The sequence below is a fragment of the Hippoglossus hippoglossus genome, chromosome 17, assembly GCF_009819705.1.
Source record: "Hippoglossus hippoglossus isolate fHipHip1 chromosome 17, fHipHip1.pri, whole genome shotgun sequence".
Lineage (NCBI taxonomy): Eukaryota > Metazoa > Chordata > Actinopteri > Pleuronectiformes > Pleuronectidae > Hippoglossus > Hippoglossus hippoglossus.
In genome coordinates, this window is record NC_047167.1 from 17236057 (window position 1) to 17256627 (window position 20571).

Below are 20571 nucleotides of genomic sequence, written 5' to 3' on the forward strand. Positions count from 1 at the left end.
ATTGTCGAACAGATGAACAGCAACAAAAGAAGCCATACTAATAAAACCTTATAGTAGGAAAGAATGTTTTTATTCATTAAATACAAAAAAGTCAAGAACAGTGATGACTAAAATAGAACAATAGAAAAGGCACAATAATTTACTCAAAAATCACACTGTGCCATGAAAAATAAAACTGTCTCCTTTCTTCTACTGTGGCTGAAAATAGATGGTCATCTTCCTGACAATGTTTTCTACACTCCAGAGATCCCGTGGCAGTATAATGGCTTGGCATGAGGAGCAGTGTTGAGGTCAACTTTTCCCTGTAGCATCAAAATGAAGGCCTTTGCAGAACATAAATAAAAAACAAGAGACAAAAACAGACAATATATTAGGCACTGGATTTGAACTTTCAATGTATTTGAAAAGATTTGTTTTATTATAAAAAAAAATGTATCTTGGTATCAGCTTTTTCATGATGTTCAACAATCTGTACATTCAGAGACGCTATAATAAAAATCTTTTAAAAAAATTGCAAATGCATGAATCAATAATTTGAATCCATATGTGACATCTTATGGCCTTAAAGTATAAATTGTGTCGTACAATCTATGTTCATTTTTCAGTGGCTGCAACATATGAAGGACTGCCAAACATGCGTATTATTGGAAAAGTATAACATGACCTTTTTAAAAAGGAGAAGATAAAAGAGATTGGAATAAATTGAGAATAAATGTCAATAAAAAAGAAGTAAATTATGCTTGGGAGGTCTGAGAAGTTTCTATCGATGTTCGGATTGTTTTTTGTGCACTGTAAATAAATAACAGTGATAGTCAAGCAGACCACATTGTATCTGCTGTGAAGGAAGAAATACATGAAAAGACTTTTGAGTGAGTATAAGAAGCACATTAAGGAAAATCATGCAAAGCAATTAAAAATTCTCTCCAGTTGCGTGTGCTGGGTGTACAGTATTTCTGAGTGTGTCGACAGGGTGGCAGACTCACCAATGAATGCAGTGGTTTCACAAGAAGGAGCAGACCTTCTGCGGCCTGAAAGGGTTAGTGCTGGAGGACACGCCTGTGAGCAGAGGGTCCTGCAAGGCGTTCTGAAGGCAAAACTGTTGAAGGTCTGCAGCTGCCTGGGAGACCTGGAGACAAAAGAGGAATCGAAATGTAAACCAATGATGTGGGAGTATACTGGAGTAGGTTTAACAGACGTCTTAATGGAGTACCACATCCATTTCAGATTTAGGAGTACTGCTGTATTGTAAGAAATCTAACATATTTGTCAGCTCAATGACTCTGAAAATGAAATATCTTGCCCTCTCTATATACATTTATAGGATTAGTGGGTAAGTAGTAGGTAACAATGGAAGTGTTTAGTTGTAATCCAAATATTTGAAAATACTGAGATTTTCTTTGAACCGACGAAATATTAGATTTCTTAACACAGATCTGAAACCTGCAGCCGGGAAAAACTGAGTCAAGTAACGAGGTTAAAAACACAATGGTTTCCATGAATCAAACATAATAGATACATATTCTATTTTGGGCTTTTGTATGTATTTTATTTCATCTGGACCCAGAGTCTGAATAACAAACGTCACCAACCTTATTGATTAACTCCATTTTAACTTTTCTAAGTAAAATGATAGTAATACATGCATTAGCTTGATTGGAGGGGCAGATTCAAATCACGAGGGAATACGCGTCAGCTCCCCTTTGGAAAAGTGGATATTGATACATTTAGTTATTGATCAGGCTAAATTTGACGTTTTATTACTTTTAAGCTACGTTTCGCTAGCTTCCCTGTTACCGTAAAGTTCACCGACAGATGCTAGCAGCCACCAGATCAAAAGTCACGACATCTTATATTCTCTCCTACACGTTGACTAGTGCTATCACAGCTGACTTGTGTTCCTTTTCCCAGCTACGCCCTGCTATGCTAAGCTACGCCTGTTGACTGTGGGCTAACGCTGCTAGCTCCGGACAGCAGCTAGCGCCGTTAGCCGGACGCGGTCGACATTTGTCCGCGTTGTTTGACGGGATCAAACAAAAGGGAACCCGGGGAGTCACCTTCACTCTGTTGATGCTCGCCTCGAAGCGGAGCTGCTGCACGACTTTCTTCATGGCGACGAGGTTTGAGGAACTCGACATTTTCGAGGCGTTTTCTTCTCGTCTGAGTGAAAGAGGAGGGAGCGAGTCTGGGCTGGATGCGGAGACAAAAGCGAAGATGATGATGACATCCGGATTCCGGTCACTCGCCCGATAGGGGGCGCCACGTTAAAGACAAAATAAAACACTTTCATTAGAAATCTCTTTATTGTGCTGTTCCGAGACCAGCAGGGCAGATCGTACACATTCTGATGTAAATATGTGATTCAATTAAAAACATCTACAACAACAAAGTTAATTTCAAACAAACAACATTTCACATCACCCAATATGTAGAAGATATCAACAACTCCACATGTTCAAATCTTTACTTGGTAGATACCCTCCCCCTGAATGTAGCTTAAAATCTGTATTGCGCGATGATCGAGATGTCTCACACATGCAGATTATCGGAAAACACAACCAGCAGGTGACCAGGGGTGATTGTCTTGACCGTGTTTTTACAAATGACGGCTCACTTGAATGCAGGAAAAAGAATAAGAAGTATTATCGCAGTAAGTAACTGCTCGTTTCCTTGTCTCACTTCTGTTGCGATTGTGTTTCCATTGTGTGGCTTTTTGCATTTCAATGTGGCGTTTGTATTTGTGTTTTCCCTCCATGTGCTTGTGTGAGACGCGTCTGCCACCGTGGAATTGCCAGTGTTGCTCCGTTTGTAAAGAAAGTAAACAGAACAGTGGCAGCTTCATTAAAGTGCTTTCTTGTTTGATCAGCTTTGGTGAATTAATAATTTGTGCACATCCATAAAAAAAGCAACCCAAAAAACAAACAAACAAACAAACAAACAAACAAACAAACAATGTTGCAAAAAAATTGAAGAGTTCATCGGTAGTAATGGATTTCAGCCATGATTGATTTGTACTCTAGGTGAGGTTGTTCTCATCTTCACCCAGAGAGAAGATACTCAGGTCTCCACATCGAACTCTGTGTTTTGACTTTGTGCGAGTATCTCCGTCTTCGATGGTGCTGCACTCCTGCCTGCGGCCCCCCTTTGAATTTCTGGAGCTACTGAAATGGAGAAATACGGAGATCAACTGTATTAATGTGCCGCAAAATCATGTTGTCACTTCAACACTAATACGTAAGACATTCGTGGCATATACAAGATACTCATATGTTGTTAACATTTAAAACAATTCCTGGTAAATGGCCGTAAAATAAAATTCCAGACATGGAAGATAATAGGTTATAAGTGAGAATATAATACCTGCCGTCTGGTATTAGACGGAGTGTCCGGTAAAGCTCGGTTGTGGATGGCACAGCAGCGCTGTGTGTAGGTTTAGGAGTGGAGAATGTAGCGTAGGTTGATGATTTGGTCAGTTCAGCTTTCGTGGAAGACATCCTCACCTCTGGCTCACTTCCTGCAACGTAGGAGACAATGAGATTTAAAAAAACCACAACTATTAAATGTTTTCTGTTTACAATTAATATTAAGTAAAGAAATTCTGTCGTTCCGGTCCTCTGAAACTCTAAAAGAACAGTATTGGGAGTCACACCGAAAGAATACGGATTGCTGTATATTTTGCTGCCCTCTGTTGTTGTAGTTTTCTGAACTGTCCCAAAGCAGCACTGAAAAATGTAAAGACTATGATGAAGCTCACCCTTAAGAGTTAATTTCTGCATATCATACAATATATATTTTTCAATTACTTAGACTTACTGATTGATAAGGCACTTTGACCATCAGACGAAGAACATCTCCTACGGTCGATAAAGGGAGTCATGTTCAAAAATTGATTCTTGAGCCAAGAGGCACGGTCCTCCTCAAAGGCCTTTTTCTGTGAAACACAAACCCACAATCACAAACCCCACAATATACGCTGAGTAATACTGAGGTAGTACATCCGAAGAGAAGACTTCAGTACCTCTCGCCCCAAGCGAATAGCAGCGTCTGTGAAGTTCTTCCTCTCCCTCTCAAAGTTTCTCTTCTGTTCCTCAAAGAGCCTCCACTCCTCTTTGAGACGCTCCTTCTCCTCCAGTGTGTAGCAGTCATTGAGGAGAGCTGCGGTCTCGTCGTCAAATGATGAGTTCAGTTGTTGCTGCATAGGAGGAAACATGCACACACGTTTATTTCAGAGAAAATCATCATTTAGAATATCAAAATATTCAATAATGTACTGATGTGCTTATTTCTCTAAAGTGCTAATCTATTACTTAATTTACACTCGTAACGAGAAGCCTCTTGGGATAAAACTAAGAAAATGTTTAACCTGCACGGATCTACTTTCCATCTCTGGATTTAAATCAGCAGATAGATACCTGGAGGAGTTGTTGCTGTGCATGAATGAACTCTTTGCATTGCTGGACTTCACACCTCATCTTCTCCATCTCATACTCGTGCGTCTCCCTTGGTATTACCTCTTTATTGGACTCCAGTTGGTTTTGAACTTGAGTTGCTTCATAAACAAAAACAGTGATTGACAAGTGTTTAACTACATTTTCTTCCAGATATACAGCATGCATATAAATGCTAGATGAACAGCTACACATAAAAAAAAAATCCAATGTTTTAATAACCTCACATTAGCCAAAGATAAAGTTTTATAAATCCCCAAAATACATATATAATGCAGTATTTCAGAGTATTTGCCAGTGCTTTGTTTACCTTGGCTGTCCAACTTCTCCATGTGGTTCCTAAGTTTCCGCCACTGTTGGCGGATGCTGTTGGTGAGCTGCTCCTTCGCATGCTCACAGGATTGGTCCAGAGTTTCCCTGCTGCAGTCCCCCATCTTCTCCTCCCCATCTGAATCAGCCTGAGCAAGAAAGAGGGTCAATTCTCAACATGCAAACATCTCATCCCATTTAGTCTGATACACAGGAACAAGCTCACAAGTGAAGTTTGCATGTAATGATTAATGAAAAGGAATCATTTGCTCAGGAAACCATCATAACAGATTTTGTTTGTGTTAGAACAAAAGTTATATGAACACCTGCTCATGGCTGTCCTCAGCAGTGGCTCCTCTGGACTGGCGTGGACTCAGGATGTGTATCATCTCCTTCTTCATCTGCTGGAGTACTTTCTTAAGCTCAGCATTCTCTAGCATCAAGGACTTCTGACTCGCCTCATAGTCGCTAAGTAAGGACTTGTACATCTCACCCTCATGGCTACAGGGAGCAAGTTACAGATACAGTTAACCTGACTGACATTAAACATTCAACAGATTCTAGGGTCAAAAAGTTTCACGCTACCTGGTGGTCACTTTTGCAGTTTTCCAGTGGCTCCTTTTTCCATCCGACCGTCCCAAGCAATTCAGTACATCAAGAGCTAAAATAGGGAAGAGCACGAGTTGCTGAGAAATGTTTGATTAAAAGATGAAGATGAATGCCATGAATTCATCCCATACACCTTTCGATGATGAGTATATTTATGCTTACCTAGTTTTTTATCCTTTCTGTCGACCAGTAGCTGACCGAGCCGTTCCTTTAGCTTAGTAGCTTCTCTCTCTTTCCTCTTGGCATCATGATTGTACTGAGACGCACGGCTGGCAATGATACTTTGGAGTTTCTGAACCTGCACAATATCATTGAATCATGAGTTTTTAAGGCTTCTACACTTTGTATAACTGAGTGTTGCTGATGACAGGGAAAAACAGAAGGTCCACCTCATCTTTCTCAGTTTTCAAGCAGCTCTGCAAAGTCTTGATTTTGAGTTGGAGCTGCCTCTCCGTCTCATGTAGACCCGACTTCTCCCTTATGGACAGTTCCAGCTGATCCTGGAATGAAATATAGACAACTTATGAGCACAGTGAGAGGAAGCAATCAGTTCAGGGTTGGCGCTGTGAAAGTAGATTCCTGAGCAAACCCCTTCATAAAACATAAGGCAGCATTTAAGGTTTAATAAGACAGACACACACACATGGACTAGGTATTTGCCATTTTCCCATCCTTTCTCAAAAAACTGAAAATGTGCTGTAAAATTGCAATCCAAACTATTTGTCCTCTCATAGCATTCCTTACTTTTCACAATGCATTGTGGGACTCATAACCTTGACTTCTTATTTGGTGAGTTTGGAGAAAAGAGGTGTGTCTCTCCTGAATATAAGGAAACATGTTTTTCATAGCTAAATTTTAAGAATAAATGAGATTATTCCAGCTATTTGTGAACACAGCTTTGTCTTTGTTTTTTGCCTGTGTACATTTTTTCCTTACTGCTCACTAGTGGTCAGAAATCTTTTACTGCATCTTCACTTCTGGACACATACAGATTATGTGTGTAAACTCAGTTGATCCAAAAGAGATACAAAATAGACACTGTCTAGATATGAATTTAGACTACTACAAAAGTAACACTGAGACTCCCCTCTCCTCCTCCATCATACATGCCTTCAGTCTGGAATTGTTCATCTGCATGTGCTCCAAGGTGCTGGATTTCTTCAGCTGTTCTCTCTCCAGCTCCTCTAAAGTGCCCATATTTCGTCTGTGAATCTGCAGCAGCTCATACATGGCGTTCAAAGCTGGCACCGTGCTCAGGACGGCTCCCCCCGGTGAGCTGGCCTCGATACATGTGGAAGAGAGGCCCAGTGAGGAGAGCTCCTGTGAAAGAAAGGACTTTTGTCATTGTCCTGGTTTTACAGTGAAACATTCCTGCAGACATTCAAGGGCAAAATTAACCACATTTATTGATCAAATCTGATGTAAAAGATGAACCTGGACAAATGCATTTTATTTTTAAAAAAACATTAAGTGCACCGTGGCATTTTCTTACCTGGTTGATGTATAAAATGCATTGAGGGGTATTATCCTCAGTGCAAAAGGCACTAATCACATTGTAGGAGCTTTTGGACAGGGCCAGAGAGGGGTACATTGACACAAGGTTGTTCTGTCTGGAGGGTGACATTGTCACATGTGATATGCTTGAGATCTCATAGTTTCCTTAAAAGAGAAGAGGAAATAGACAGGGAAATGATGGATTTTACTCTTTTACTATTTTAAGGCTTGAATTAGGTTTCTGCTCCAAAATGAGGGCATGAATATGGGTCACCTCTTGCAGATCCTATAAAAAGCATCACTGATGGGACATTCCGTATTTATATCATCCTGCCGGATGCAGAGAAGATAAATTTACCCATAGATGTCTCTGTTGGCACACTTGTCCACCACTCTCCCATGTCACCGACACATCAGGACACAGGGATGTGAGATGACGAGTTATCAACCAGGAGGTGGATTATCAGCCAGGCAGTGGATCAGAGCCTCCCACTGGAACAGAGCCCTGCAACAGAGCATCAAACCATGAGATAGACCAAAGCAGATAATCTGGGCCGCTGCATCAGCAACACAGGATTAAACCTCAGCTGTGTGCTGGGGGGGGGGATGTAATATGAGAATCCATTACAAAGAAAGGGAATAAATCTGAGAGCGTGAGAAGCTATGATTTGGACTTGTGTGACTTTGGGACAACAGGATAATTATATAACATGTCGTGGTGAAACAAGTTGAGCCAGATATCTACACCTGCCACTCCCACAACATGTACTGTGATGTTACGACTTCTACTCGGGGACTGTCGAGCGCACTGTGCTGATGATCGAAAGAGGAAAAACATTCAGGCCATGTTCAATAAATACAACCACTTAGTGTCAGTGTGCGGCACAGTTAACTCCCTAATGTTGTTATCAAGCAAACCAGAAAACACAACTGTTATCTAAGTAAACACTGACTGGTGAGTGATGATTAGGTCCAGTGTGCGTCTGTTTTATGGGTTTAATGTTATATAGTGGTAGTCTGTTAAAAAGGACTACTACTACATGTAGACGACTACTACTACATGTATTCAACAACTACTACATGTATTCAACAACTACTACATGTAGACTACTACTATGACTATATGTAGACTCCTACTACTACTATTACTACTACATGTAGACCACTACTTCTACTACATGCAGACCACTACTACTACTACATGTAGACTACAACAACTACATGTAGACTACAACAACTACATGTAGACTACTACTACATCTAGACTATAAACAATACATGTAGACAACAACTACTCCATCTAGACTATAATAAACACAGGTAGACAACAACTACTACTACTACTACATGTAGACTATAATAACTACATGTAGACTACAACTACATGTGGAAAACAACTACATGTGGAAAACAACTGTTTGCTAACGTTAGTCCGTATAATAACAAGGAGCGGACGACTAAGTTAAATACTGTAGCAACAGACAGTTAGCAGCGCATGCTAACCTGGATAACAGCGAGGCTAATACTCACGGGTGCGGTGTGAAACGTGTCCGATCCTTGTGTTGTCGAGTTACCGGTGAAGTGGACACATTAACAACACGCTGCCTCGTCAGAGACACCGGAAGCAGCAGCGTCCGGTCCAGCTGTCATCGTGTTTCAGATGAAAAACCGCAGCTCGGGTCTCCACCGGTCTGCTTCGAACGTGTGACAGCGGCGGCAGCACAGAGATGAAGCTCAGCAGCAGCTGCTTGTGTTTTTTGAAGTCCAGTCCTCAGCTGGCCACAAACCAAACCTCCCTCTGATTGGAGGCGGCGTTGTTAGGCAACCAGCATGCGAGCCGCGCATTGGCTGAGAGCGGACGCAAAGGGGGGCGATCTATGCAAATGAGACGCGATGGCGTCCAAGAGGCAGCGAGCGGTAAGAGTCACCTCCACCACGTCCCTGCGCACCTTCGACACTTTCGTTTTTAGATACAATATATATATAAATGCTTCTGTCATTTCTGACATCACCTATTCAAACGAGCGAACACACAGGCTGAGACAGAAACACTATGGAAGAGCAGTGGAGTTTACCTATGGTGGCCCCAGGCCCAGAGAGCTGGGAGGTCGGTAATCCGAAGTTTTATGGAACCAGGCAATAGCCTTTTCCAGCCTGACTGCCGTAAATCTTTGCTCTGACCTTGCCGGTAATCCGTCCCGACAACAGACAATGAGAATTGTTTACAGAAAAAGCCAATCTTCTCCCTGATTGTTTCATTTGCTGTTGTAGGTCAGCAGTAATATTGAAATACGCCTGTTTAACAACAAGTTAAAAACTCTTTAACACTCACAAAGAATAACACACATGCAAGTCAAATATTTCCCCTCAAACATCACAACTTGAGGTAAAATGTATTTATTCTTTCAATCAATCATTACACAATGAACCACAAAATACTGCTATTAGTATGAAACTTTACTGAAGTTTCTGCTCCTCTAACTGGATTTGAAGGACCAAAGGACTTGATTTTATCCTCAACATTTCCACTTTATTCTCAAAATGCAAAAGGAAAACCATCCTTCTCCTTTAGTTTTTTCCCCCTTATGCCTGGCCCTAATACTCTTTTGCACTTTTGGCCAACACCTGGCTAAGGCACATGCCACGTCCCATCACTTCATCTAAAGCAGCAGCATGGAGACAGGCAGCAGCCGGACGCCGGCTCCTCATCAGTCTGGTACCTCCCAGACTCAGGCTGGTCCCTGCACTCGGCTATGAAGGCCTGAAGCTGGGACACTGGCACCTTGTCCTGCTGGTGATGCTGGAAAAAGAAAAAGTTTGTACAGTCATTAGGCCGGAACAGTGCAAAGATAACATCTATGCTCAGCACTATACAACACTGGTGCTATGGTGATTATTGACAAGTGTCTCAGTCTGACCTTGATGGTCTCGTAGGTGTCATTGATGAGAGCGATGAACAGGCTGAGCACCATGTAGATGAAGAGCGAGATGAAGGAGTAGAGGTAGAGTCTGCTGAAAAGCCACACCATGTAGCTCTTGTCTCGCATCCTCAGGAAGGTGGCGTACATGTCGTCCCCGTTGATGAGAGAGAAGAGGCACTCTGTGACCCTGTCGAGTGTCCGGAACTGGACAAAATATATTTTGATTATTGATTTCAGAGAGATATTAAAGAGCAAAACAATACTTGGCATAGGTTATGACTGTGATTGTTATACCTTGTCATGGTAAGGCCCGAGAACAATCCAGCCACAGAAGCAGTAGCCCAGGTAGATCATGGCTGCACAACAGCAGAAGCGGATCACATTTGGGAACGCGGCTCTCAGGGTTAAGATTAAGATCTAGAATGGAATAAAATGTCTTCAATTATTACCTCTGCCAAGAAGTTTAAGTCTTCATCTGTGTTTGTTAATTACCAGAATTACACAAATACTACAGGACGGGTCACCACACAATTTGGTGGAAGGATGTGTTGTGGATCAGGAAGGACCCCATTCAAATTTGTTGCAGATCCAGATCCGGGGGCAGATCCAGCATCAGGCTAGCTGATGCATGGTTTAAAATCAAAATGCAGCACTGAAGAAGTTCTTACATTGTATTTCTTAAAGAAACCAAGGTAACGAATCACACCGACCCAGACGAGCATTGTGGCTGTTCCCAGCAGGATACTGCACACATCATAGTTTGTCAGGAACTGCAACAGAGGATAGGGAACAACGGAATTATGATATCAAGGAAGCACCAGGTCAATTTCATTAATCAAGCTGCAAACATAGACATGTATTAATGTTTCCAAAACTACATAGTAGACCATTAATCTGTTCAGGTTTTTATTTACCACCAACAAACCTTTGTCTGTATTCCAATTTTGAGCACTGACCCAGCGATGGACAACGTGTCGCTGACAACGATGAGGATATACCAGCCATTCACAACCTCCATGCGGTCCGACCAAGTGACACTTTTATTGTAGTGTGCATGGAAGAATGTGTTGAACTCCTGCATACAGGAGATATTAGCACATTGTTAAAACACATCAATTAAACCAATACACTCAAACCAAGGAATAACTCATATTCATAGTAGTCGTTGTCTGTCTATTCAGTATTAATGTTTTGTTTTTTTTAACTGTTCAACTACATTTTCTAAATGCTACATAGGACTATGTTGCTGGACATTACCATCATTAACAGTGGCCACATCTATGGCAGCAGCAGTCTGTGACATATAATATTGACACATTGTTGTGTACATGAACCCAAAAACTGTGTATGATCAGATCTTTTTGCCCATGTATGTCATATTAATGAAGAGGCAGGCAGAGGATGGGCAACACTCACAGGACAGAAGATGAGGAGAAGACAGTGAGAACTTTTGTGAAACTACTCAAAAAGTCTGAGGAGATGTAGAAATGTCATGTAAATCTGTAATTTTATGTATGATTGATGCGGTTATTACCGTGAACTCACAGACAATGGATTAGAGTCATGAATTGAAATAAGAATTGAATGGCTGCCTCCATAAAATTTGGTAGACTCAGAAACAATTAGATTTATCTTCTCAGTAAGAGTCATTTATGCCAATACATACAAAATAAAACTTGTTAAACTTGTTACCATAAACACAACACGCTCTCTTTTGTGTACAAATTAACATCTTTAATTTAACATTAAAAGCTGTTTAGTTCAAATTAAATTAACCTTTTATAAACAAAAAATTGTTATAAACAGGTTGAAGGTTTAACTGATGCAACTGCTGCTTTGTTTTCCAGTGAGATGTATGAACCAGTAGGTGGTGCTATAGTCGCAGAGACCAAAGCACGTGTAACTGCTCAATGACCATTGTCATAAAGATTCCTTTATAATTTTGTTTTATTTTTATAAGGATACAATAAATATGTTGCTGCCACATCACACAACCCATCCAGCCGTTATAACAGTCAGGGTTGTACAGTGAGTTAACTCTACAGCTTAACATAAGGGTTGGGTGTCTTCCATTTATTTATACATTTTAAAACTTTATTTTATTGTTTTGACGATGAAAGTAAGTGCATGACATCATGAGGGTCTAGAAAATGTACAGGGGTGGGGTACCATCATATTTACAGCTCCATAGTTCTGAGTTGTGCAGACAGCAGGGTTGGTGTGTTACATTTAATACGACTTAATCAGAACATTTCCGTTAGGCTTAGGGGGTAAGGGACAGTTAAAATACAGTATCTGTAAATCATTTAACAACTTGTGACAATGACACATCAGAACAACAATATAAGAGAAAACAAACTTTCACTGGATGTTTGCCTCCAGCTGTGAGACAAATATTAAACGTGATCATGAACTGTCTTTGCAGGATTATTAACTAAATTGCTGCTTAATTATCAGGTGCTCTAAATTATTATTATTTTATATTTCTCATCTTATCTTAACCTCTTAATGGGGTGTCCTCATTTCAAATGTCTTGTTGACCAGTGCGGATCCCCCGAGGGGTCGAAATTGCTAATGCAACTTTACATATGATGTTTGTTATCCTGAGTAAATATTTAAACAACTGGTGAGTTTGTTGTGTCAAAACCTAAATGCACCAGACTCAGGGACCCTTTAAAGACCCTAAGGCACTGCTTTTCAAAGTTTTACACCATGCCCCGGGGTTCTGGGGCCTCCATGTGTCCCGGGCGTTTCTTTGCCTATAATGAGATGAAGCTGTTTGTTTTCCTGGTGTTGGCCTACTTAGAGATTGACTTGAAGAACCCTGAGGAGAAGATACCTGAAATCGACCACAGCCGATGGGGCATTGGATCCATGCAGCCTAACAGAGAGGTCCAGTTTCGATACCGACCATCACTTTAAACCAACCAATCATTTTGACATCTCTGTCAAAACATTGATGATTCTGAATATCTCTTTAAGCTTTAAATATATTTCTGTTGTTTTACATTGAATTTACCTTTAATTTTGGGGCAGTGATAATCCCACAATGGTGTGGTTTTTAAATTTGATGTGTTTTAATGCATGTTTAACTATTTTGTTGGAGAGATTAATTTCAAGCCTATGTAGCCAATGCTGAATGACACATCTCACTAGATGCACATATTCAATATTCAGCAGTGATGTGATAGATACCTGCAAACATGATTTGGGAAGATACATAATGAGGAGCAAATAAAACAAAAATGTTGCTGATTACTATTATTACGATTATGATTATTAATATCCCCTCTTGCATCACTGTTATTACACTTTTGTAATGGCCTCTGTCTGTGGTAGGTTGTCGTAAATGGCCTTATGGTATTACTATAACACGTTAACTTTTTTCAGGAAGGAACAAGTTCCAATGTATATTCAATGTTGTGTGACTTTGCTCAAAGCTATAGAGCTAACAGTAAACAAGGAATTGCTTAAATGTAAATATTGAAACAACTGGTGTTTTCACTGCGCCGATAACTAGAGGCACCAAACTCTCGTACATGTTCAAATTTGTAACTTACAATCTGGAGTTGGATGCCGTTGATGACAGATCGGGTGCAGAGGATGAGAGAGGTGAGGCAGGCGAGGATGACCACAGAGTCAAACCACAGAAGGAGATAATCGTTCTTCCCAGCTGAAAATGCAAACCACATTTTAAAGTTCAGAGGATGCTTCTTATATAATTGCTCTTACATGGCGAAGATATAAACATTTATTGGAAAAACTCACAAGTGCCCTCTACGTTCCAGTCTCTGCATTCATAGATTCTGACATCGTTTTCAACATCCACCATTATCTTTCCACTGTGTGCATGGTTGTCAAACATGATCTGTGGAAACAAAATTAAGGTCATTTGTTGGTGACTTTTTTTCCGAGCATGGAGACATAGACTGTATATAAAGATGGACGACATGTCTCTACTTCCTCCTACAATCCAGAAAGAAGTTCTAGATATGAACGGCGCCATCTTGCCCATTTGAAACCACAGTCTGCACAGTAGCAAATGGGAGGATTCCGTCAATACCAGCACACTTGACTAATCGCAAGTCAGTCTCAGCTGTCAATTATTACGCTTCACCCTGGTTTTTATAGCATCCAAAATAAGAACTATCTAAAAATGAAACATTTTTTGAGCCAAATTTATTTATTAGACGTGTACTTTGACTTTTGGTTTGGTCCAACGTAGCAGAGGCCAGATTTATGAAGCCGGCCACCAGGGGGCAATCAAGGCATTTGAGGGAGCAGTCATATTACAACAACATAATCAACGTTTTTATGCAAATGTTTAAAAATGCGATGTAGCTAACAACTGCTTGATAAACAAACCTAAAAGCTCAAATCAGGGTGTGGCAGTTTTCAAACGTTGTCACCAACCATTATTTGAAAGTCATAACAGTCTGGAAGCTCCTGGTGCCGCACAGTCTGCAGATTGATGGTTTTCAGTGTTAGGTAGATGTTCACTGATAGCAGCCTAGACACACAAACACACACACACACACACACACACACACACACACACACGTATTAACAGGCAGCACTCATCACCTGGCATGAAACCTGTATTTTCAGTTTAGTCACCTTTTGAAGTCTAAGGAGAAGTTGAAGTGTGTGAGCGAACTGCTGTTGTCAAGCGTCTGCACGGGGTAAATGGACGTACAGTCTGTGAGGAGGAAATACAGACAACCTGTTTGGTACATTTAATATTGTTCTGCAGGGGAACTATTCCACATTCAAACCTCTGATTCCACTATGCACGCACTTCCTCTTTTCACTGAGTCACAATTAAATCCACAGTGTTATTATGTTCCATTGTCGCCATGAATCAGCTTCTATAAATACATTCTATTCAAAAACAATTTGGACACAACCCATTGTAGCTGCTGAGATTAAATACACAGGTTATACAGCCAGTTGTGACTTGAATTAACATCTTTAATTTAACATTAAAAAGCTGTTTAGTTCAAATTCAATAAACCTTTTATCTGTCAATAAACAGGTTGAAGGTTTAACTGATGCAACTGCTGCTTTGTTTTCCAGTGAGATGTATGAACCAGTAGGTGGTGCTATAGTCGCAGAGACCAAAGCACGTGTAAACTGCTCAATGACCATTGCCATAAAGATTCCTTTATAATTTTGTTTTATTTTTATAAGGATACAATAAATATGTTGCTGCCACATCACACAACCCATCCAGCCGTTATAACAGTCAGGGTTGTACAGTGAGTTAACTCTACAGCTTAACATAAGGGTTGGGTGTCTTCCATTTATTTATACATTTTAAAACTTTATTTTATTGTTTTGGCGATTAAAGTAAGTGCATGACATCATGAGGGTCTAGAAAATGTACATGGGTGGGGTACCATCATATTTACAGCTCCATAGTTCTGAGTTGTGCAGACAGCAGGGTTGGTGTGTTACATTTAATACGACTTAATCAGAACATTTCCGTTAGGCTTAGGGGGTAAGGGACAGTTAAAATACAGTATCTGTAAATCATTTAACAACTTGTGACAATGACACATCAGAACAACAATATAAGAGAAAACAAACTTTCACTGGATGTTTGCCTCCAGCTGCTGAGACAAATGTTTAAACGTGATCATGAACTGTCTTTGCAGGATTATTAACTAAATTGCTGCTTAATTATCAGGTGCTCTAAATTATTATTATTTTATATTTCTCATCTTATCTTAACCTCTTAATGGGGTGTCCTCATTTCAAATGTCTTGTTGACCATGTGCGGATCCCCCGAGGGGTCGAAATTGCTAATGCAGCTTTACATATGATGTTTGTTATCCTGAGTAAATATTTTAAACAACTGGTGAGTTTGTTGTGTCAAAACCTAAATGCACCAGACTCAGGGACCCTTTAAAGACCCTAAGGCACTGCTTTTCAAAGTTTTACACCATGCCCCGGGGTTCTGGGGCCTCCATGTGTCCCGGGCGTTTCTTTGCCTATAATGAGATGAAGCTGTTTGTTTCCTGGTGTTGGCCTACTTAGAGATTGACTTGAAGAACCCTGAGGAGAAGATACCTGAAATCGACCACAGCCGATGGGCATTGGATCCATGCAGCCTAACAGAGAGGTCCAGTTTCGATACCGACCATCACTTTAAACCAACCAATCATTTTGACATCTCTGTCAAAACATTGATGATTCTGAATATCTCTTTAAGCTTTAAATATATTTCGTGTTTTACATTGAATTTACCTTTAATTTTGGGGCCGTGATAATCCCACAATGGTGTGGGTTTAAATTTTGATGTGTTTTTAATGCATGTTAACTATTTTTGTTGGAGAGATTAATTTTCAAGCCTATGTAGCCGATGCTGAAGACACATCTCACTAGATGCACATATTCAATATTCAGCAGTGATGTGATAGATACTGCAAACCTGATTTGGGAAGATACATAAGAGGAGCAAATAAAACAAAAATGTTGCTGATTACTATTATTACGATTATGATTATTAATATCCCCTCTTGCATCACTGTTATTACACTTTTGTAATGGCCTCTGTCTGTGGTAGGTTTGTCGTAAATGGCCTTATGGTATTACTATAACACGTTAACTTTTTTCAAATATAAACGTGATCATGAACTGTCTTTGCAGGATTAGAACTAAATTGCTGCTCTAATTATCAGGTGCTCCAAATTATATTATTTTATCTTTCTCATCTTATCTTAACCTCTTTATGGGGGTCCTCATTTCAAATGTCTTGGTGACCGAAATGAAATTGAAATTGCTAATGCAACTTTACATATGATGTTTGTTATCCTGAGTAAATATTTTAAACAACTGGGAGTTTTGTTGTGTCAAAACTAAATGCACCAGACTCAGGAACCCTTCAAGACCCTAAGGCACTGCTTGTGAGGTAGGTAGGACATGCAGCAGGGTGATATGGCACGGAACGTAGAACACAGTTTCGTGAATGCAGCATGGGAAAGTATTAACTGAATTAACAGACATGAGCAAATATGAGTCGATGGGAAGTTATAAATATGGTTTCAATACATTTTCAGTTAACTGCCCAGCCCTACTCACTTTTAATATTGTCTTGCTTTCTGCGTTAATGTGGGTGGGTGGACGTATATGTTTTTATTCTTTTTTATTCTGTTACGTTGGTGGTTGGTGTGTGTATCTTTACTGTTTATTGTGTTATCAGCAACTGCTCCAAGGTTAAGTTGTGGACACATGGTAGGCTTACACATTTCATTGAACAACGAGATAATATAAGATGTGCCTGTATTGATCCTCCGAAGAAATTCATGATTCACTGATTACTTCATGGTGAATGTTACACAGTGAAAGTATGATCTAAAGTAGTTGTCTTCTATGAACCTTGATCACATCTAACTGGTTGTGCACCATCGGCACAGAAACTCTTGAATATTTGTGTTTATTTTCACCACAAATCCACAACAGGATAGGGTTGGTTGTTTGGACCCAGTCTGGCTAACCTTCTTCTCACTCTGTTAACACAACAGTTATGTGTTAAATTGTTTGTCCACTGATTATGCAATCCCCTGAAGACCAAAACTGACACCACACGAAAGGGCGGAGCAGAATTTCTCTACATAATGCGGGATGTGGAGCTTAACTCCTAATCACTCTGTGTCTGTTACAGGAATCAGTCATGGGACTGCTGCTACCTCTCTTCTGGTTTACTCTCCTGTTTGATTGGAGGACTCTCACCTACTTGGTGTGTTTTCGACAGCACCGACCAGGAGAACCCCCTTTGGATAAGGGGCTCATCCCTTGGCTGGGTCAGTCTTGGAGTTTCGCAGGAACACATTAAAATTCATCGAGAGGATGACGCAAAAAACATGGTGATGTGTTCACAGTGCAGCTGGGAGGGAATTATATCACATTCCTTCATGATCCTCTGTCGTTTGGGGCATTTGTAAGGAGAGTCCAAGAAAACTGGACTTCAGACCGTTTGCTAAAAATCTGATACGCAGAGTGTTTGGATATGTGGCAGAGGGGGATGACCACACTTTTCTCCAGGTCTCCAACAACAAGCACCTCAAGGCGGACGGCCTGAAGGTATTGACACAAGCTATGATGGATAATTTTCAGAATCTGATGTCTCATGATATCGGGCTCAGCAGCAGACCAAAGCAGCTGGAAAAGAAGATGGGACTGTTATGTACAGCTACAATATCCTTTTCAGGGCCGGCTACTTATCTCTGTATGGCAATGCATCTCCCAAGTCAGAAGAAAGTGAGGAGAAAGCCAAAGAGAAAGGACAGAGTGGAATCTGAAGCCTTGTTTAAAGAGTTTCGTAAATATGACCAACTGTTCCCCAACCTGGCTTACGGGGTCCTCTCATTGAGGGAAAGGTTGGAAACAAAGAGGCTGTTGGAACTATTCTGGAACACTCTGTCGGTGCAGAAGACGAAGATGAAGAACAACATCAGTGGCTGGATCTGGGACATGCACCAGTATCGAGAGGAGAGTGGTATGAAGGAGTCAATGATAAGCAGATACATGTTCGTGCTTCTTTGGGCCTCTCAGGGCAACACAGGGCCCACTGCATTTCTGGCTTGCTCCTCTCTTCCTCATGAAACACCCAGAAGCCATGAGAGCAGTGAAGGAAGAGATTGACAAGGTTCTGAAGGAATCAGGGCAGGAAGTCAGACGTGGTGGCCCTTCTATCAACTTGACCTATGAAATGCTGAAGAAAACACCCATCCTGGACAGTGCTTTGGAAGAGACCCTCCGACTCTGTGTTGCACCTGTCCTCAACAGAGCTGTGCTCCAGGATATGACCCTCAAGATGGCAGATGGGCGTGAATATTTCATACGCAAAGGTGACAGAATGTCTATGTTTCCTTATTGTACTGTTCAAACTGACCCAGAGATCCACCCTGACCCACATTCATTCAAATATGACCGCTTTCTGAATCCTGACGGGAGCAAGAAAACTGACTTTTACAAGAACGGGCAGAAGGTGAAGTTTTACACCATGCCCTGGGGTTCTGGGGTCTCCATGTGTCCCGGGCGTTTCTTTGCCTCTAATGAGATGAAGCAGTTTGTTTTCCTGGTGTTGGCCTACTTAGAGATTGAGCTGAAGAATCCTGAGGAGAAGATACCTGAATTCGACCACAGCCGATGGGGCTTTGGATCCATGCAGCCTAACAGAGAGGTCCAGTTTCGATACCGACCCTCATTTTAAACCAACTAATCATTTTGACATCTCTTAGGTACATTTAATATTGTTCTGCAGGGGAACTATTCCACATTCAAACCTCTGATTCCACTATGCACGAGCTTCCTCTTTTTACTGAGTCACAATTAAATTCACAGTGGGATTATGTTCCATTGTCGCCATGAATCAGCTTCTATAAATACATTCTATTCAAAAACAATATGGACACAACCCATTGTAGCTGCTGAGATTAAATAAACACTCTCAATAAATGTTTTTTGTTGTCTCTTTTCGTAGCGGTTTGTGCTTTGGTACCTTTATCAATATGTGGATCAATGTCGAAGGTCTCATTTCCAGGATCAATGCTGCTGTTTCTGTAAAATTCTTGACAGAGAGACAGGGGAGTGTTCTCCCCGTCAACCCTTTCGTAGGCAAGATTACCTACGGTCAGGTTTTGGAGACTGATATACTGAAAAGACAAATTGAGGAAAGGCATCACATACATGTTTTCCTTGCCATGACCTTTCATGTGACACAATATTTATCAAAATTTTCAGTACCCGGTTGATGATGTAGTAGATGTGATCATAAACGTCCGATTTCGTGTAAAGTGCGTAGCCTCCAAGCCGGTGATCTTTGTATCCTTTGAGGAACAGATGTCTGAAGGCCATGAGGATTCTCATCTTTGAATGTGACCATCATCTCGTTGCTCAGGCCCAAAGGACACTAACTGATCAGGAAAAAAAAATAAAAAAGACTACAATAATGTGTGTGTATTCATTCTGTGTGAAATATAAAGGATTTTAAACGCTACCTGGATGTGATAATGGCAATTTTCACTATTTGCAACATCAGCTTCCACGGTTTGCGGCCCCTTGGCTCTGTATTTCTCACAGGGGTTCATGAAGAAGTACTTGAGCCTTCGCCTGAAATCTTCCACCACCTTGGACTCCAGATTGTCAGCGCTCCACCTGCAGTGGTCGTTCTGCCTCCTCCCCTCTGACCTCAGGGGCTGAGAGTCCTCCATTATACTGAGTGCAGTGCAGAAGAGAAGAGTAGTACAGTTTTGGTTGTGCTTGTCTTCTTTTATTGTTAAAGGTTCCTCATACTTTAGAATTTTGCCAAGGGGGAGGTGAAGGGATTTAGCCATTCCAGTCATTCTGATGTTTATCAAACTGGTTCTCCTGCACAAGTCTGCGGATGTCATTCTGTCTTCACGAACATACTGTCATGCAAACTGAATGAATCAAAATAAGCAACTACAGCTCTAAAGTGCCAAGAAGAGTTTTTCGGTGTCATTTAGTCATTTTGTGGCAACCCTGCCTGCCACAGCGAGCAGGAAAGAGACAAGTTTATATTTAAAATACCAACAACAGGTTTTTACATTTTAAATACTATTAAATACTCCTTTCTAGAATATATATATAACTGAGAATAAAATCCCCACATTTTGAGGTAAAGTTAAGATAGTTATATAAAATAGCAATAATAAAAGGAGGGATTTACCTGCTGACGCCTGCAGTGCACCAGCCAGAGCAACTAGTCCAACAGGCACACGAGTGCTGTGTGCGAGGACGAGACAGTGGAGGACACAAGCCGTCAC

General features: G+C 40.8%; 3 protein-coding genes across 4 annotated transcripts; all 3 read right to left on the bottom strand.

Annotated features, from left to right (window-relative positions):
• Positions 1 to 48: 48 nt before the first annotated feature.
• On the bottom strand, positions 49 to 2255 carry LOC117777725 (guanine nucleotide-binding protein G(I)/G(S)/G(O) subunit gamma-5-like). Its single transcript, XM_034612617.1, has 3 exons — positions 2055 to 2255; positions 984 to 1126; positions 49 to 323 (listed from the first exon to the last, which is right to left on the bottom strand). The coding sequence occupies exons 1-2, from the start codon at positions 2133 to 2135 to the stop codon at positions 1001 to 1003; spliced, it is 207 nt and encodes a 68-aa protein (XP_034468508.1). The 5' UTR covers positions 2136 to 2255; the 3' UTR covers positions 49 to 323; positions 984 to 1000.
• Positions 2256 to 2281: 26 nt separating this feature from the next.
• Positions 2282 to 8628, bottom strand: ssx2ipa (synovial sarcoma, X breakpoint 2 interacting protein a). 2 transcript variants are annotated; one of them, XM_034612606.1, is made up of 14 exons: positions 8388 to 8628; positions 7216 to 7362; positions 6856 to 7022; positions 6474 to 6683; positions 5753 to 5863; positions 5526 to 5661; positions 5340 to 5415; positions 5081 to 5255; positions 4756 to 4903; positions 4410 to 4546; positions 4016 to 4189; positions 3811 to 3928; positions 3358 to 3511; positions 2282 to 3158 (listed from the first exon to the last, which is right to left on the bottom strand). In XM_034612606.1, exons 2-14 carry the CDS (start codon positions 7256 to 7258, stop codon positions 3014 to 3016), a joined length of 1794 nt encoding a protein of 597 aa, XP_034468497.1. In that variant the 5' UTR covers positions 7259 to 7362; positions 8388 to 8628; the 3' UTR covers positions 2282 to 3013. The 2 variants fall into 2 exon arrangements, with proteins under 2 accessions (XP_034468497.1, XP_034468498.1); XM_034612607.1 differs by lacking the exon at positions 8388 to 8628 and having other exon boundaries at positions 6856 to 6973; positions 7216 to 7351.
• Positions 8629 to 9210: 582 nt separating this feature from the next.
• mcoln3a (mucolipin 3a) lies at positions 9211 to 20559 on the bottom strand. Its single transcript, XM_034612613.1, has 13 exons — positions 20475 to 20559; positions 19783 to 19999; positions 19529 to 19698; positions 19284 to 19437; positions 14396 to 14477; positions 14192 to 14288; positions 13547 to 13646; positions 13339 to 13451; positions 10704 to 10853; positions 10447 to 10548; positions 10073 to 10195; positions 9776 to 9982; positions 9211 to 9657 (listed from the first exon to the last, which is right to left on the bottom strand). Exons 3-13 carry the CDS (start codon positions 19649 to 19651, stop codon positions 9514 to 9516), a joined length of 1395 nt encoding a protein of 464 aa, XP_034468504.1. The 5' UTR covers positions 19652 to 19698; positions 19783 to 19999; positions 20475 to 20559; the 3' UTR covers positions 9211 to 9513.
• Positions 20560 to 20571: the final 12 nt, after the last annotated feature.

Excerpts from the sequence above, each read along its gene's own strand:
- LOC117777725 (XM_034612617.1), bottom strand. The coding sequence starts at position 2,135 with ATGTCGAGTTCCTCAAACCTCGTCGCCATGAAGAAAGTCGTGCAGCAG. Across the intron at positions 1,127-2,054 it reads CGAGCATCAACAGAGTGAAG|GTCTCCCAGGCAGCTGCAGA; the intron begins GTGACTCCCCGG and ends TTTTGTCTCCAG.
- ssx2ipa (XM_034612606.1), bottom strand. The coding sequence starts at position 7,258 with ATGGGAGAGTGGTGGACAAGTGTGCCAACAGAGACATCTATGG. Across the intron at positions 5,662-5,752 it reads TGAAAACTGAGAAAGATGAG|GTTCAGAAACTCCAAAGTAT; the intron begins GTGGACCTTCTG and ends GATATTGTGCAG. Across the intron at positions 4,547-4,755 it reads GGAGAAGTTGGACAGCCAAG|CAACTCAAGTTCAAAACCAA; the intron begins GTAAACAAAGCA and ends TTGTTTATGAAG.
- mcoln3a (XM_034612613.1), bottom strand. The coding sequence starts at position 19,651 with ATGAGAATCCTCATGGCCTTCAGACATCTGTTCCTCAAAGGATACAAA. Across the intron at positions 14,478-19,283 it reads TGATCCACATATTGATAAAG|ACTGTACGTCCATTTACCCC; the intron begins GTACCAAAGCAC and ends TCCTCCTCACAG. Across the intron at positions 14,289-14,395 it reads TTCTCCTTAGACTTCAAAAG|GCTGCTATCAGTGAACATCT; the intron begins GTGACTAAACTG and ends TTGTGTGTCTAG.